Source organism: Mauremys mutica, chromosome 4 (genome assembly GCF_020497125.1).
Source record: "Mauremys mutica isolate MM-2020 ecotype Southern chromosome 4, ASM2049712v1, whole genome shotgun sequence".
Classification (NCBI taxonomy): Eukaryota; Metazoa; Chordata; order Testudines; family Geoemydidae; genus Mauremys; species Mauremys mutica.
The window spans coordinates 135,870,156-135,883,859 of NC_059075.1; the positions used below are offsets into that span (position 1 = coordinate 135,870,156).

Below are 13,704 nucleotides of genomic sequence, written 5' to 3' on the forward strand. Positions count from 1 at the left end.
GAAGAATGAAGCGGCGCGGTAGAGCTGCCAAAGTGCCACCAATCGCGGCTTTATCTTCCCCCCCCCCACTTCGCCACTTGGGCAGCAAAAGAGCTGGAGCCGGCCCTGCTGGCTGGGTTTGTGCTCTTCAAGGGCAGAAAAATTCCCTCCCATGGACATTTCAGCAGAAAGCATTTGGATCCAGGTCACTTGACCTCATGTGGCCATCTTCCACGTGTTCGTGATGACACTGAACACACTGAGCCAAACCCAGAGGCCCCTTAACTCAGGCAAAACCTCCCACTGGCCCCAATGGGTGGCTTGCCTGAGTAAAGACTGAGAAAGAAAACAACTCAGTCAGGTTTTTCACTTATTTCACTGGGAGCAGAGGGCACTCAAAGCCTGCCAGGACCTGAGTGTTTTAACGGAAGACGGGATCTAAGCTCACCCTGACGATAACTGAACCAGTTATTTAGGGTGCCTTCCATGAGCTTGATTTGCTAGGTTCAGGCACTGGGGATGCTGGGTATGAGGGTCCTAACTTGGAGGTTTCAGTGCACAGGGGCACATGCAAACCCCTTTTCCAGGTGTGGTTCATAGGGGAGGTTCCCACACACATATGCCCCCAGGTCTCAGGTTCAGATGCAGCCCAAAGACGTACTCGGTAGTTGCAAGTCACTCAGGGCACGGCTACGGGTGCAGATGGGAGCGCGCCTCCCAGCTTGGGCAGGCGAACACATGCTTGCTCTGCTCCAGCTAGCGCACTAAAAACCACAATATAAATGGCACGGCACAGACAGCAATGCATGCCAGCCTGAGTACAAGCTCACCTCAACCCCTGGCTCACAACGCAACAAGCATATTACTGTTCTTAGCCTGTTCACGTGAGCCCCGCTACCACGTGTCTGCCTGGGCTGGGAGGCTCGCTCCAGCTATGGTGACCAGATGTCTTGATTTTATAGGGACAGTCCCAATATTCGGGGCTTTGTCTTAGGCGCCTATTACACCCCACTCCGATTTTTCACACTTGTTCTCTGGTCATCCTATCCCAGCTGCAGTGTGAATACACCCTTATGTGCATTTGAAAAAGCCACCCAAGTGCTTTATAGTGCAAAATGGCTGGCACCAATAAGTGTGGGTGCAGAGCCAGAAGCTGGTATCTGGACACATCAGTAAGGGTTTAGTTCCATACCAGGCGCACACTGATGGTTTTGACCCAATGTCACTTGGAAGTTTCAGGATTCATCTGAACAGACTGAGAGGAAGCAGAGATGGGCCCAAACCAGCATCCCAACCCCCTAAACGCTTTCGAGCGTTAGGAACCCATCTCTAATGGGACGGAAGTTGAGTGGGTCTCAACAGGTCCACTCTCAAAGCCGTTGCCTTTACAAACCCTGGTGACAAATAAATGAGACTGTTGTATCCAACTCCTGCTCCTGGCTTTGAAAGTGTCCCTCTGGTATCACTAAATAATTTGTTCAGATTACCCTCCTCCTCTTCCTCCTCCCCCCTGCACCTTCTTACCCAATGAGCCTTGAGAAACACACCTCCCCTACACCGTGACGGCCAGGGACACCACACCCTCCCTCAGGAAAGCTGCACATCCCTGCCCAAAAAGAGAAGGGGAAGCCTAATGCGGGAACACGGTACGAGGCAGTCTCTGCCGACGTCTTCAGGACGATAGCGCCAGGGCTTGGGAAGACTTTGAGGGAACGCGAGTTCAAGTGGTAAAGCTTGGCTGGATGCACATTTGCAGCAAGGCGCTCTGAGCAACAAGCCCCCTGTTAGCCTCCACCAGGACTCGAAGGCTCCTTCTCATACCGGATGGGCCGGCTTCCAGCCTCCACTCCTGCACTGCGTGTGGCTTGTGGGAAGTTTAGCTGAAAGGCAAGGCAGCTGGGCTGTAAATCTAGGGTCATTCAAAGCCAGGGAGCTCTGCTCAGTTAATGGCAAAGCAAGAAAGTTTGCAGATCGAGTTGTAGCAACAAGGGTCTGACTTTCCCAGTGACTGTGACAACACTTGCATAGAGAAATGTATTTCTATGTAGGCTCAAGTGTGGACTGGGGTCCTCTTGGGTGTGTGTGTGGGTGGTGTCTTCATAGACAAGCCTCACTCCTCGTCCTTTTCCCCAGGCTCCGAGCGGCTCCTTGTCACAGCATGTCAGCATCCTCCATGCTGAAGCTGCTCCTGCGACTGCTGGCCTTGGAGGCCTCGGGAGACATGGCAGAGAACAAGGGGTCAGAAGCCAGAGGTAACATGGTGTCCTCCATCAGCATCAAGTCCAGCTCCTTCTTGGATAAAGAGGGGAAAGAGACATTGTGGCTGGGGTCCAGCTGGTCGCGGAACCCTCTGGAGCCATCGTCAAAGCTCAGGCCGTGGGTAAAGTCCAGCTGGTAGGAAGACGGAGGCAGCAGCGGCAGGGGTGGCTGTTGCTGTGTCTCCTGGTCTGGAGGTAGCTGGGGCTGCTGAGGCTCCATCGACCCGTCCTCTCCGGTCACTTCTTGCTTCACGACCTGCTGAACTAGTTCTGCCACGTTCACGCCGGAGGGCGAGGAGGCGGGCAGCCCATGGAGGCGTGCCTGCATCTCCAACTCCTGTAGGACAGAGCACACAAGCCAGGAGTCCTTACTAGGGGCACCAATGACACAACTGCTCTGTGGGGAACCCTCCCCCAGCCTGAGAGCTGAACTGACACACTCTGGCAGCCAGGCATAATGGGTAAAAGGCGCCACTGTCACATTAAGGACCGCAGGGTTTACAAAGCTGCCAGTGCAGACGCTACAGGCCAAGACTGTCCAAAGTGACTAGTGATTTTGGGCTCCCAACTTGAGACGCCTTCAGAGGGCCTGATTTTCAGACAGGGCTGAGCACCCACCCCTCTGAAAATCAGAATGGTTTCAGATGTCTTAAATCAGGCACTTTTGACCACCTTCGCCCTGACCACCACTCACTCCAAGTACGGCAAATAAGACCCATGGCTCCCAGAACCACTAGCAGCATTTTTGTGGTTACTCCCACCTCTTCCCATTGCCACTAAGAGTGGTTCACTTCAAATCCTCAAGCTTCACCACTCCTTTCAAACATCCCTGTCAGGGGACTGAACTGGTGACAAGGCCAGATGGAAAAGGCAGACAGACGGGGACCTTGGGAGAGGGGTGAAGAGATTCCAAGAGAGACAGCAGAAGAGAAAGATAGCAAACTACACAAAGAGAGGGGGAGTGGGAGGGGATGCCCGGGGAAAGAGAGAAGGAGGAAGAGACAAAGAAGAAAACAGCACTTCAAAATTTAACCTATAAAGTCCCCAGTCCCTGCCAGGTTTGCTATTTCGTAGGCTGAATTCCAGCGGTCAGTGACCCAAGGATAAGGTGAGACAGACATTGCAGGCTCAGTGCTTTAGTGCAAGCAGGCTGCTCGCTACCCTACATGAAATCCCCGGCTAAAGCTGGCGCCAGCATCCCCACCAGGTACCATAAACCCTAGGTCAACCTGGCGGCCTGGTAACCCTCCTAAATCCACACTGAGGCTCCTTAAAAACCTCTCTTTAGGTGCCCAGAGATGGATTTGAAGCCTGCCATTAGCAAACAGGTTTGAAAGCGTTAGCCCAAGTGCCACAGCCCGGGAAGCACAGGTCACCCCACGGCAGGGACAGCTACGAACACAGCAAACCTGGCTCCCATGTGAATGCCACGAGCTGCAAGTGTTCCTTGTGCCGAATGGAACTTCTCCCAAACTAACTCATCCCTATCACTGGTGGGCACCAGTCAGCTGCAAGCCAAGGGCCTGGCCTGGAAAGCAGCACTCACAAGTCAAGAGTCACAAGTCACAAGACAGGAGCAGCCCCCACCACACCTGAATGTCTGCAGTAAGTGAGCTGTGCAAACAGCATTTCTAGGGGCCTGACGCAAAGCCCATCGAAGTCAGTGGGAATCGAGCCAGTGACTTCATTAGCTTTGGCTCAGCGTGTGCATGGAGCATCTCAAAAGGGACAGAAACGAATTTCAGGTGATTCCAGCGTGAGTCTGGACGGACTCCACTTAGGTCAATGAAGATGCTCCAATTAGGGCCCAGAATCTGGCCCAGACCCACTGGGAAGGGGCAGGAACAAGATTGGAGCCCCTGAAGATGTTTTAGGGTATGTCTACACCAAGAAAAAAAAACGGTGGCACCTAGTCTCCAAGTCTGGGTCAACTAAGTCAAGCTCACAGAGCTAAAGACAGCAACGTAGGTCAGGCCAGAGCCTGCCCTCCAATGCCCTTTCTTGCACAGGGCTTCAGAGCCCGGGCTCCAGCCCAAGACTGCACGGCTACACTACAATTTTTAGCATGCAGCTCTAGCCGCGTGAGGCCAAGTCAACTGACCCAGGTGACCTGTGGCCGTGCCATGGGTCTCTCATTACAGTGAGGACCTACCCTCGGGCTGGGTTAGAACAGAGGGACCGGGGGAAGATGGGAACCCACCTGGATACGGATCAGTAACTGCTTATTCGTCATTTCCAGACGCCGAGAGTGATTCTCCAGATCCCGCGACCTCTGCAGGTCCTTCTGCATCCTCCTGATGTAATCAACCGAGGCCTTCAGGATCGTCCCTTTGTTCCAGCGAACATCCCTGGGGTACAACATGGGAGAAGTCATTACAGTCTGTGCTGTCAGTTCCTTCTAACCAGCTCCAAGGCCAGACAAGTTCTGCAGAGCACGGCTGTACTGAAATGCCCCTCTGCAAATGTAGTGCCCTGAATTACCTCCTGGACACACTGATGAAGGGAATGGCACTGGCCTGGGTCAATACACACACGCCATTATCCCAGTCTCTGAAAACACCAAGCACCAGACTCATAGGGAATCCAATGTGGGACCAGACACTGACACCCAACCGGCCAGTATCAAAGCAGTTGCCCAGCTGGAAGATCAGATGAAGGAATGAAAATTCTCAGTGTGTGAAACAGAATCTGACTCGGCACTGGAACAACCTGTTACCAGGACACAGCAGACAATCATCTATATCTAGTCCATCCCCTGGCCAGGGCAGGCTTGATCTCCATAGTAAATCCTCAGGTGCCTTGTCCAGTCAAGTTTTACATGTCAAACAATGGGACCCCCACTGTTTCTCTTGGACAAACATTCAACAGTTGCCATTAGGAAGTTTTCTCCTGATCTACAGAATAAGTTTCATCCCCCAGGACCACACCATTTGGACCATCCTTAACAATTCCTCTGCCATGCACCACCAAATCCACGTGGGATATCTAAGACAAGGCGACTCATACTGCTTGCAGTGATACTTACAGATCATTGGCTTTTGGGATCAGCATTCCGAGTTCTTTGATGCGATCATTGATGTTAAACCTTCGTCTTCTCTCAACTAAAGAGAGGGAAGAGAAAGAGAAAGATGGAAACTGACCCAGGTTTAGGAACTTGGGATCAGCCTCAACGCTCTGCAGTCTGTACCACGCTCAGCCCCCACTGTCCCTAGCCTGGATTATGGGAATCACCAAGTTCCCCAGATTCTCGTCCCTTGTTCTCCTCACCCAGCTTTGGGCGAAGGGACTAGGAGAGCAATTCAGAAGCTGGCCTGTCCCTGTCACCCAAACATGCATCCTTAAATTCTGGAGGACTGCAGTTTACATGTGATCGATTCCACAGGCACAGGGCAGTCAGAGGTGGGGTGGCAAAGGTCTAGATGGGGAAACATTCAGTGGGTGAGGGACGGTTTAGAGAGGAGGGTGGGTTGCAGGAGACATTGGGAAAGGTGGGGCCGTGTAGAGCCACATTGGATGGGAGAGAAGTGGTTGAGGGTAGCATGTGGTGTCATAGGAGGTACTGGATATGACAAGAGGGCTCGGAGGTGGGGTGGGAGAGATTTAGGGTGCTATTTAGCATAGGAAACCATTGAGACCAAGAGCTTAGCACTATTCAAACAAAGGAAGAGACATTTCTATGGAGAAAGAGAATATTAGAGTTACATTAGACATAGTACCAATATCTATGGGATACAAACCCTCATATTTCAGGGCACAAGCCAGTGATGAGGGCCTGACAGTGCTCATGAAGAAACTTCCCCCAAAACAGGTTATCCTATAACTGTCCAGAAGGGACTGTCTCATCTTACTTCGATTGTAAGACCTTTATGGCAAGAACTGTCTCTCTGTTCTGTATGTACAGCCCCTAGCGCAATGGGGGCTTGGTCCATGACTGGGGACCTGAGGCACTACTGCAATAAAAATAAAATAACCACAATAATGGGGTTTCTTATACTTTCCTCCAAAACATCTGGGGCTGGCCATTGTCAGCCAGGGTACTGGGTTAGATGGAGCCCTGCTCGGGGGATGCTGTGGGGATCCCTACACGCACACCATGCACGAGAGGTGCTAGGTGGAATGGGCTGTTCAGACAGATGAGTAGGAAACCAGCGATACAGACAGAGGGGCCTCCAGGAAAAGAATAGGGGTTGGGCTGAAGGGAACTAGGGCAGGAGACCCAGCCGTGCAGCTAGAATGAACCATCCACTCACTCAGGTTGTGATTGTCCTTCTTCTGACGCTCTTTAGCCAAGGCACGGCTCTCGGCATCTACAAGAAAGACCCAAGAGGTCACACCACGCATGTTACAAAGCTGTGTTTTCTCACCATCTCTCCCAGCATCACTCAGTACCTAATGTCAAACAGGCTGGGCAGGATTCTGTTTGACCCTCACCCCACGTGACCCTCCCCACCATCAGTGGCACGAGCACTGACGCAGGATTTGGCCCGACCTGACAGACATGGACACACACACAGGCTGCGGTCAGAACTCACATGCGTTACCTGTCAGGTCCCTCTTCTGAGTGAGGTCGGCGGGGCAGGAACTGCTGGTGGCACCCACCAGGGGGGCCATCAGCTGGGGGTCACCACTATATACATTCATGTGACTACTGGACATTGGAAGCTGAAAAACAAGGGAGCACGTGACTAGTATGGTTCTCGTCCAGGAGGAGGAGGAGCGGGAGATGGGATCAGAGAACTAGAAAGCTCGCTCAGGGCTGATCTCCGGGAAGATTCCAAATCACAAGGCCTAGCATGAAGGGCACCACAATCTAGGGGCTGCATGCAACTGGGATCTGGAAACTCCTGATTTCTACTCCCTGCTCTGCCGGACCTTAGGCGAGTCACTTCACCACTCCGTGCCTCAGTTTCCCTATGTGCAAAATGAGACCAAGGCTACTGACCTAATTCACAAGGGGCAGGGTGCTGATGACTCGGACACTGAATCCATCAGGCTGAGGTTTTCTAAGGGAGGTATTGACTTTCACTGGGCGCTAAGCACTAACTCCCTTAAGCCCCACTGAAAACCCCAGCTAGAAACATTTACAAAGCGGTAAGTAGCCTCACCGCTGCATGATACATTCTCACGGTGGGACGCTAGGTGACGGAAAGGGAGAGGATGTTAAAAATCAATCAATCACTCTTCACCTTGCTATGGTGCCTTCCATCCAAGGACAGGATCTCAAAGCACAATCAAAAAAGCCTCACCACACACCCTGAGAGTTAGGTATCCTTAGCCCTATTTTACAGATGGCAACACAGAGGTAAATGGACTCGCCCACGGAGACACAGTGGCTGAATCAAGAACTGAAACCAAGACTCCCGATTCCCCTGCTCTAACCACCAGACCGTGATCCTCAGAGTCAGGCCAGAAGTTCAAGTGGTAGCAGCCTGTGCTGGGAGTGCAGGCCTCAAACCCTGCTGAGTTTGCACAATGGGGGACAGTCGCACGAAACAGAATCTGGGTTTTTTTAAATCAAGACCAGAAGTCTTTGGGGAAAAAAAAATAAATCAGGCATCAGCTCCCGCACAAGAAACGGTTGAGATAAAAGGAACAGCTGGGAGAGGTTCTAGGGCTGTCGTAGAGGACTAGATGATTATAATGGTCCCTTCTGGGCTTAGAATCTGTTACGCCCTCCCAGCCCTTTGGGGCTAAGTAGGAGCCTAAGGAAAGGGCTCGTGGAGTCTCAAAGCAGTCAGTCATGCAACTGCACAGCTTTCCCCTCCCTCAGCCCACACACAGCAATGCCAACCTGATGTTTACTGTCTCTAGGTCAGGCTGCAGCCAGCTCAGACTAGCACTTGTTGCTGACTTACTCAGCAATAATAATCACTACAACTCTAGGGGCTGGGCAGGGGGAGAGAGGCTCAGTCAGTTTGTACACACCACGACGCATGATTTCCCACTGCCTGCCGGGAAGAGCCAGCACTGACATATGGAGAGTGTGCAGCAAAATCCCAGGCTGCGGCCTTGACAGCCAGTAGCAGCAATCAATGCAGGCACGCTGGTTGCCAGATTCTCAGTTCCAGCCGAGCTCCGCTCAGGGCAGGAATTGAGGGGACAGGGTGGTAAAGGCAGCTTTATGCCTCCGGTGAGCCCCACTATATTTTGAGCCCAGCCAAAAGCCTGTCTGGCCCCCAGTGTGAGTTAGAGCAGCCACTGAGGCTGCTCTAGCTTACTCTCTGCTCCCCACAGCCCCGAGGGGTTGGCCTGGCAGCTGAGAATAGCAAGAACACAGCAGTGCTCCATCCATGCCCCCTGTGCCAGGTCTGCTAGACTGCACCAGTGCATAGCAGTTACCCTGGCTCTCGGCCACCAACAGAAGGGGCAGAGAGCCACAGACAATCCGGCCCAGAGGGTATCGGTAGCAGAGTCACTACTTTCCCCGGAGGGCTCCCTGCAACTACTCTTTAGGGTTAGGGGAGACTGAGCTCTTCCAGCTAGAGCATATATACTGTAATTGTTCCCTAGCCAGCACATGTCAAATGCAGGCTTCTCCCCTTCCTCCAGAGTCAGGATAACAGGCCAGGAGTCAGAGACACTCACGGTGTTGGGCATGTGCATTTCCGGGTTAATATAGCCCAAAACGTCATCCAGACGCATGATGTCATCAATGACCTCGTCTATCTGGAAGAGAAAGTTGCATTTTGATAGAGCACACGGCTGGAGGTGCGGGGTAACTGGGCGAAAACAAAGACAGCTGAGGGTTTCCTCAGTTCAGTGGTTTCATTTTTGATGCTATGTGCTACCTTGTCCATGAAATGCGCTACAGGCGAGTCTCATCTTACGCGGGGGTTCCGTTCCGCGGTTAGCGCGTAAAGCGAAAACCACGTATAGTCAAAATTACATTGAGTTGAATGGCGGGCGGAGTCGCCCACACTACAGGTACAGTATTAAAACTGTTGTTTTTCTCTTTTTGGGGTTTTTTTTGTTTTGTTTTTGCTGACCGTGTAAAGCTGAAATCGCGCATGTTAAATGCGCGTAAGATGCGACAGACCTGTACATGCTAGCTAGGTATTTGTATCTCATGTCCCACCGCGCCTCCTGCTGGGAAATCCCAGCTCTCCGCTCTGCTCCTTATCGCGCCTCCTGCTGAGAGAAGCCAGGACTGGAGAGACCCTGATCACATGCCACTTTTAAATCCTTCCCCTCCTCTCCCCTAGTCATCTTGGTGCTCTATAAAGCCAAGCCATTTCCTTACCTCCCTCTCCGGGTTGGAGCTGATGTTGAGCATGGCCATGGGACTGTTGGGGGCGCTGTTGCCAGCTGAAGAGGACATGACATGGCCGGGCCTGACGCCCGGCGAGGCGGCAGGGGGAGGCTTCGGAGACTGCCGGATAGGACTGATTTGAGCAGCAAACTTGTTCCCGTAGGTTTCAGAGATATACTCCTGGACCTTCTTGTCCCGTGACTTCTGCAGATGATATGTGGTGGGGTTCTCCAGGTACGACTGAACCTAAAAATCCACATACACCCCAGGCAGGGAAAAACAATTAGAGCTCTCAACACAGCCAAGACTTTCCCCTCCCCTCCCCCAGGAGAGAAGGGAACAAACTAATCCGCACTGTACCTTTAAGACCTCTCCTGGCACGGACGGCGGGGATTGGAATTGGACAGGAGTGTTGATGGCAGGCGTGGGGGCCAGCGGCATCTGCTGCTGCTGCTGCATATAATGCATCACTGCCTGCTGCTGCATCCGCTCCCTCTGCTCCTCCTGCTGCGCTTGTTCCCGCATTAGCTGCATCCGCAGGCCGATTCGCGACGCCATGGTGCACGTGTGGGACAGGTTACAGCTCCTCCCGCGGCACAAAGGAATTGCTGAGAGAGAGAGAGAGAGAGAAACAGGATGGGTTGGACCATAGCAAAGGCTGCGATAGGATTAAATCAAGCCCAAGGGATCGAGCTCTAATGGCAGTGCTCTTGGGTTGTGCCCATCACCTAGCTATCTCAAAGTGCTTCATGTGGGGAGAGTCAGTAATGTTATCCCCATTTTACAGATGGGGAAACTGAGGCACAGGGCAGCAAAGGAGTTTGCCCATGGCCACCCAGAATATTTCTCTGTATGACAGCTGCATCCACAGCCAAGTGACCGCTACCACCCAGCCAAGATCAGGGCCCCAGTGTTCCATAAGGACTGCAAGCCTAGTCCTACTAAGGCAGCGCCAGCCTGTGATTATTCCCTGGGGGGTCGTTCTAAAAAGCACGATATAAGGGTTAACTATGAGGACGCGAGGTGCTGTACATACACGTAATGAAGCCCCTGCCCAGAAGAGCTTACAATCGAAATACACGAGGCAAAGGAAGGATTATCATCCCTGCTTTATACGTGGGGAACTGCAGCAGAGAGAGGCTGAGTGACCTGCAGGCAGCCTGTGGCAGTGCAGGGAACTGAACCGCGGGAAGTCAGTTCTCTAACCAGTGTGTCAAACTGCCTCCCCGACTCAGGAAAAGACCCTCTGATTCCCAGTCAACACCGAGCAGAACAGGGCTTCCATCTTTGGGCCCCAGCAAAAACAAACAGCCACAGCAATAAACCAACCCCCAAAAGAGGAATACACAAAAAAGCCATCCACTGTTTCCCATGACAGCTTCAAAAATTGTCCTTCGGTCTGTAAAATCCTGGGGGTTAAAACAAACAAACAAAAAAAACCCCACCACATTAAACTTGGGGCCAAAATCATCATCTTTCCACCTTCAGCCACTGATCTGGAATGACCCACTGAAGGCACTCGAATAAATAATAATCCCTAGCTCTTATCTGGTGCTTTTCATCAGGAGAGCTCAAAGCGCTTTATAAAGGAGGTCACTGACCAGATGGGGAAACTGAGGCACAGGGCAAGGCTGAGACTTTGCCCAAACTCACCCCAACCAAGTCTCCTGAGTCCTAGTCCAGAGCTCTATCCATTAGGCCATGGTGCATGCTCCCCATTCATTGACCCAAACCCCTTTCCCAAGGGATGCTGCCATATCAAGGGAACAAAGGCACAGCCCTCTGCTAGGGAAGGGGGCAGACGAGTTTCCAGTGATTCAGGCCTGATGTTCTCCACCCCACAGACCTCAACAGGCCATCTTCTGCTGAGGGGCTGGAAATTCAGCCAAGATTTTCAAAAATAGGGGTCTAAAATGCGGTGCCCTAGTCGATATTTTGGCACCTAGATAAGCGAGGCCTGATTTTCAGAAATGCCAGGCACCGGAAGGTCCTGTGGGCATAGCAGCTGCACAGAGTCACATATCTAAGTAGGAGCCAAGGAGCCTCAGTTCAGGCCCCTCCATTTCTTTTCAATCTTGGCCTTCGTCTCTCTAGTCCCGCTGCTGTCCCTGCTCTGGGAGAGGAAATGATTCAGGTCTGGACCCTGTGTGTACTCGGATGCCAGGCTCTTTCATGACAAACTCACTTTGCCTTGCTGTCAAACCCGGGCCAGTTGGCAGAAGACGGGGAGAGAGCTCCTAATCAGAGCCAGAGCCCGAGAGAAAGTGGGTGGGTGAAGAAAACCAGCAGTGCGTGGAATCCTTGCAGTGAGGCGAATCCAGACCCCAGCGCTCACTGATCTTTTTGTGCTGGTTTCTCCTGGAAGCTGGAAATCGATGCCCTGGATTGAGGCACTTCCCAGCTCTGAGACAAGGGACCAGTCAGGGTTCCAGATATTCTGCCACCCACCCAGACCCAAGACTGCCTCTTATGTCCATGGAGAGGTTCCAGGTGATGTCTCTATTGCTACAAGAGAAACCCAAGGGCCAGGAACCCAGCTGGGGGTTGGGGTGGGAGCACAAAGGGAAAGACAAGAGAATAGGCCAGAGAGAGAAGAAAGAGGGTAATAGCCAGTTAGTTATTCCTGGATTTCAAGGGAAATCCCATTGATGTGCTGCTGGTCGGACTCAAAAGAAAGATGTGAAGAGAAAGAACATGAACGAGAAAGACAGCCAGAGAAAGAAAGAGGAAGAAAGAAAAGAGCCTTCCACAGGAAGTGGAAGGACACGGTTTAACTGTCTCTTAACTGACCTAGCACGACCCACACCCAGTCTCTCTTGTCCCCTAAACCTAGAGGTGTTTCCCATAGCATGGTGGTGAGGAGGCTGTCAGGAGTAATTAAACCCAAAGCCAGAGGGAAACCTTAACCCTCGAACAATGCGAACAATGCTCCTTCTGTCCCACGAGCCTGCACGCAAGAGTCTGGAGGCGAGAGAGGCAGCACGAGGCAACGGAGAGCGACGCAGCCAGACACAGACAGGGCTCTTGTTTGTCCATACAAAGGGGATGGGAGCCCATTCGGGTGCAGTGAAGCAGTGCTAAAGAAGCCTGCAGAGACGAGAGGGCTCCAGAGGGAGCCGCCCTACCTGAGCCATAACTGAGTGTTACTGACTCATCTCCATCCTGGGAGGTAGGTACGGCTCAGTGTCATTACTCCCATTTTCCAGATGGGGACAGGGAGTCAGTGGGAACAGAACCCAAGAGTCCTGACGTGACCATCTGCTCTACCCACTAGACAAGAGTCGCCCAAATGGTGGGTCCCAGGAAGGTTCTAAGTGGGTCACCACATCCAGGGCCAGATTAACACATCACGGGGCCCTTGCCGAAGCAAACACACACTTCCCCTGGCCCGAGACAGAAGGGAGTTCCTGCAGGGGTGGGGGTGAGCCCGGAGCTTGGCCCGGCCCTGCGGGACAGGAGCTGCTGGGTCAGTGCAGGCGTGGCTCACTGGGGTTAGGGTTGTAGTGCCGGGGCAGAGAGTGCATGTATGTAATGATGGGTTGCAAAATATATATATGCATGCAGTTGGTAAGTCACCTTAGGAAAAGGTTTGGGAACCAATCCACTAAACCACCCGCCCATGCAGGCTGTGCAACTGAACCCAGGGGTCTTGACTCCCAGTCTGCTGCTCTAATTGCTAGCTCACACTGGGACAGCCCATCATCCATAACCTGGGGAAGATGGCGAGTGGTTCAAAGCAGAATTTTCCCTCCAGACTGCAGTGGCTGAAGACATGTTGGGGGAGGAGGGAAGAGGAGAAAAATTAGTAGAGATGAAGAAGGCAGGAGGTGCACAATTCAGCAGTAGGAGCAGTGAATGTGGCAGTGCAGGGAAGGGATGCTTCCCTGTATATTTTGAATGGACTTTTAAGGAACTGAGTGTGGTCAGGGGGAAATGGGGTACCTTTCCCACTCAGCCAAGACATGCCACTCCCACGAATTGTGACACTACGAAGTGTCCTACAGAGGCCAATCCAGAGCAGAAAAATGCAGCAGGGGGAGAGGACTTGTCTAACTCCCATCCCGCACAGTCCTGTCGGCACTTCACTTCTGACCCTTGCCTCTCTCTCTTCTCCAAGGTTTGCACACTCGAACACCTGGGAACCCATGATGCTGATAACCAAGGAAGCAGGAGGAAGGATGATCTTGTGTTTAAGGCACAAGCCTCAGAGCCAGGACC

At 52.4% G+C, this 13,704-nt stretch overlaps 1 protein-coding gene across 2 annotated transcripts in view; it reads right to left on the reverse strand.

Annotated features, from left to right (window-relative positions):
- Positions 1–396: 396 nt before the first annotated feature.
- TFEB (transcription factor EB) overlaps positions 397–13,704 on the reverse strand; it is a 49,387-nt gene continuing 36,079 nt past the window's right edge. Inside the window, exons 2-9 of one of the 2 annotated variants that reach the window (XM_045015767.1) lie at positions 9,847–10,094; positions 9,478–9,732; positions 8,823–8,903; positions 6,779–6,899; positions 6,488–6,544; positions 5,263–5,338; positions 4,438–4,585; positions 397–2,574 (exon numbers count right to left, since the gene is read on the reverse strand). In XM_045015767.1, the coding sequence (XP_044871702.1) occupies positions 2,131–2,574; positions 4,438–4,585; positions 5,263–5,338; positions 6,488–6,544; positions 6,779–6,899; positions 8,823–8,903; positions 9,478–9,732; positions 9,847–10,044 (1,380 nt within the window). In that variant the 5' untranslated portion in view covers positions 10,045–10,094 and the 3' untranslated portion in view covers positions 397–2,130. Of the gene's footprint in view, positions 2,575–4,437; positions 4,586–5,262; positions 5,339–6,487; positions 6,545–6,769; positions 6,900–8,822; positions 8,904–9,477; positions 9,733–9,846; positions 10,095–13,704 lie in introns of both variants that reach the window. The other variant, XM_045015766.1, reaches the window with a different exon arrangement.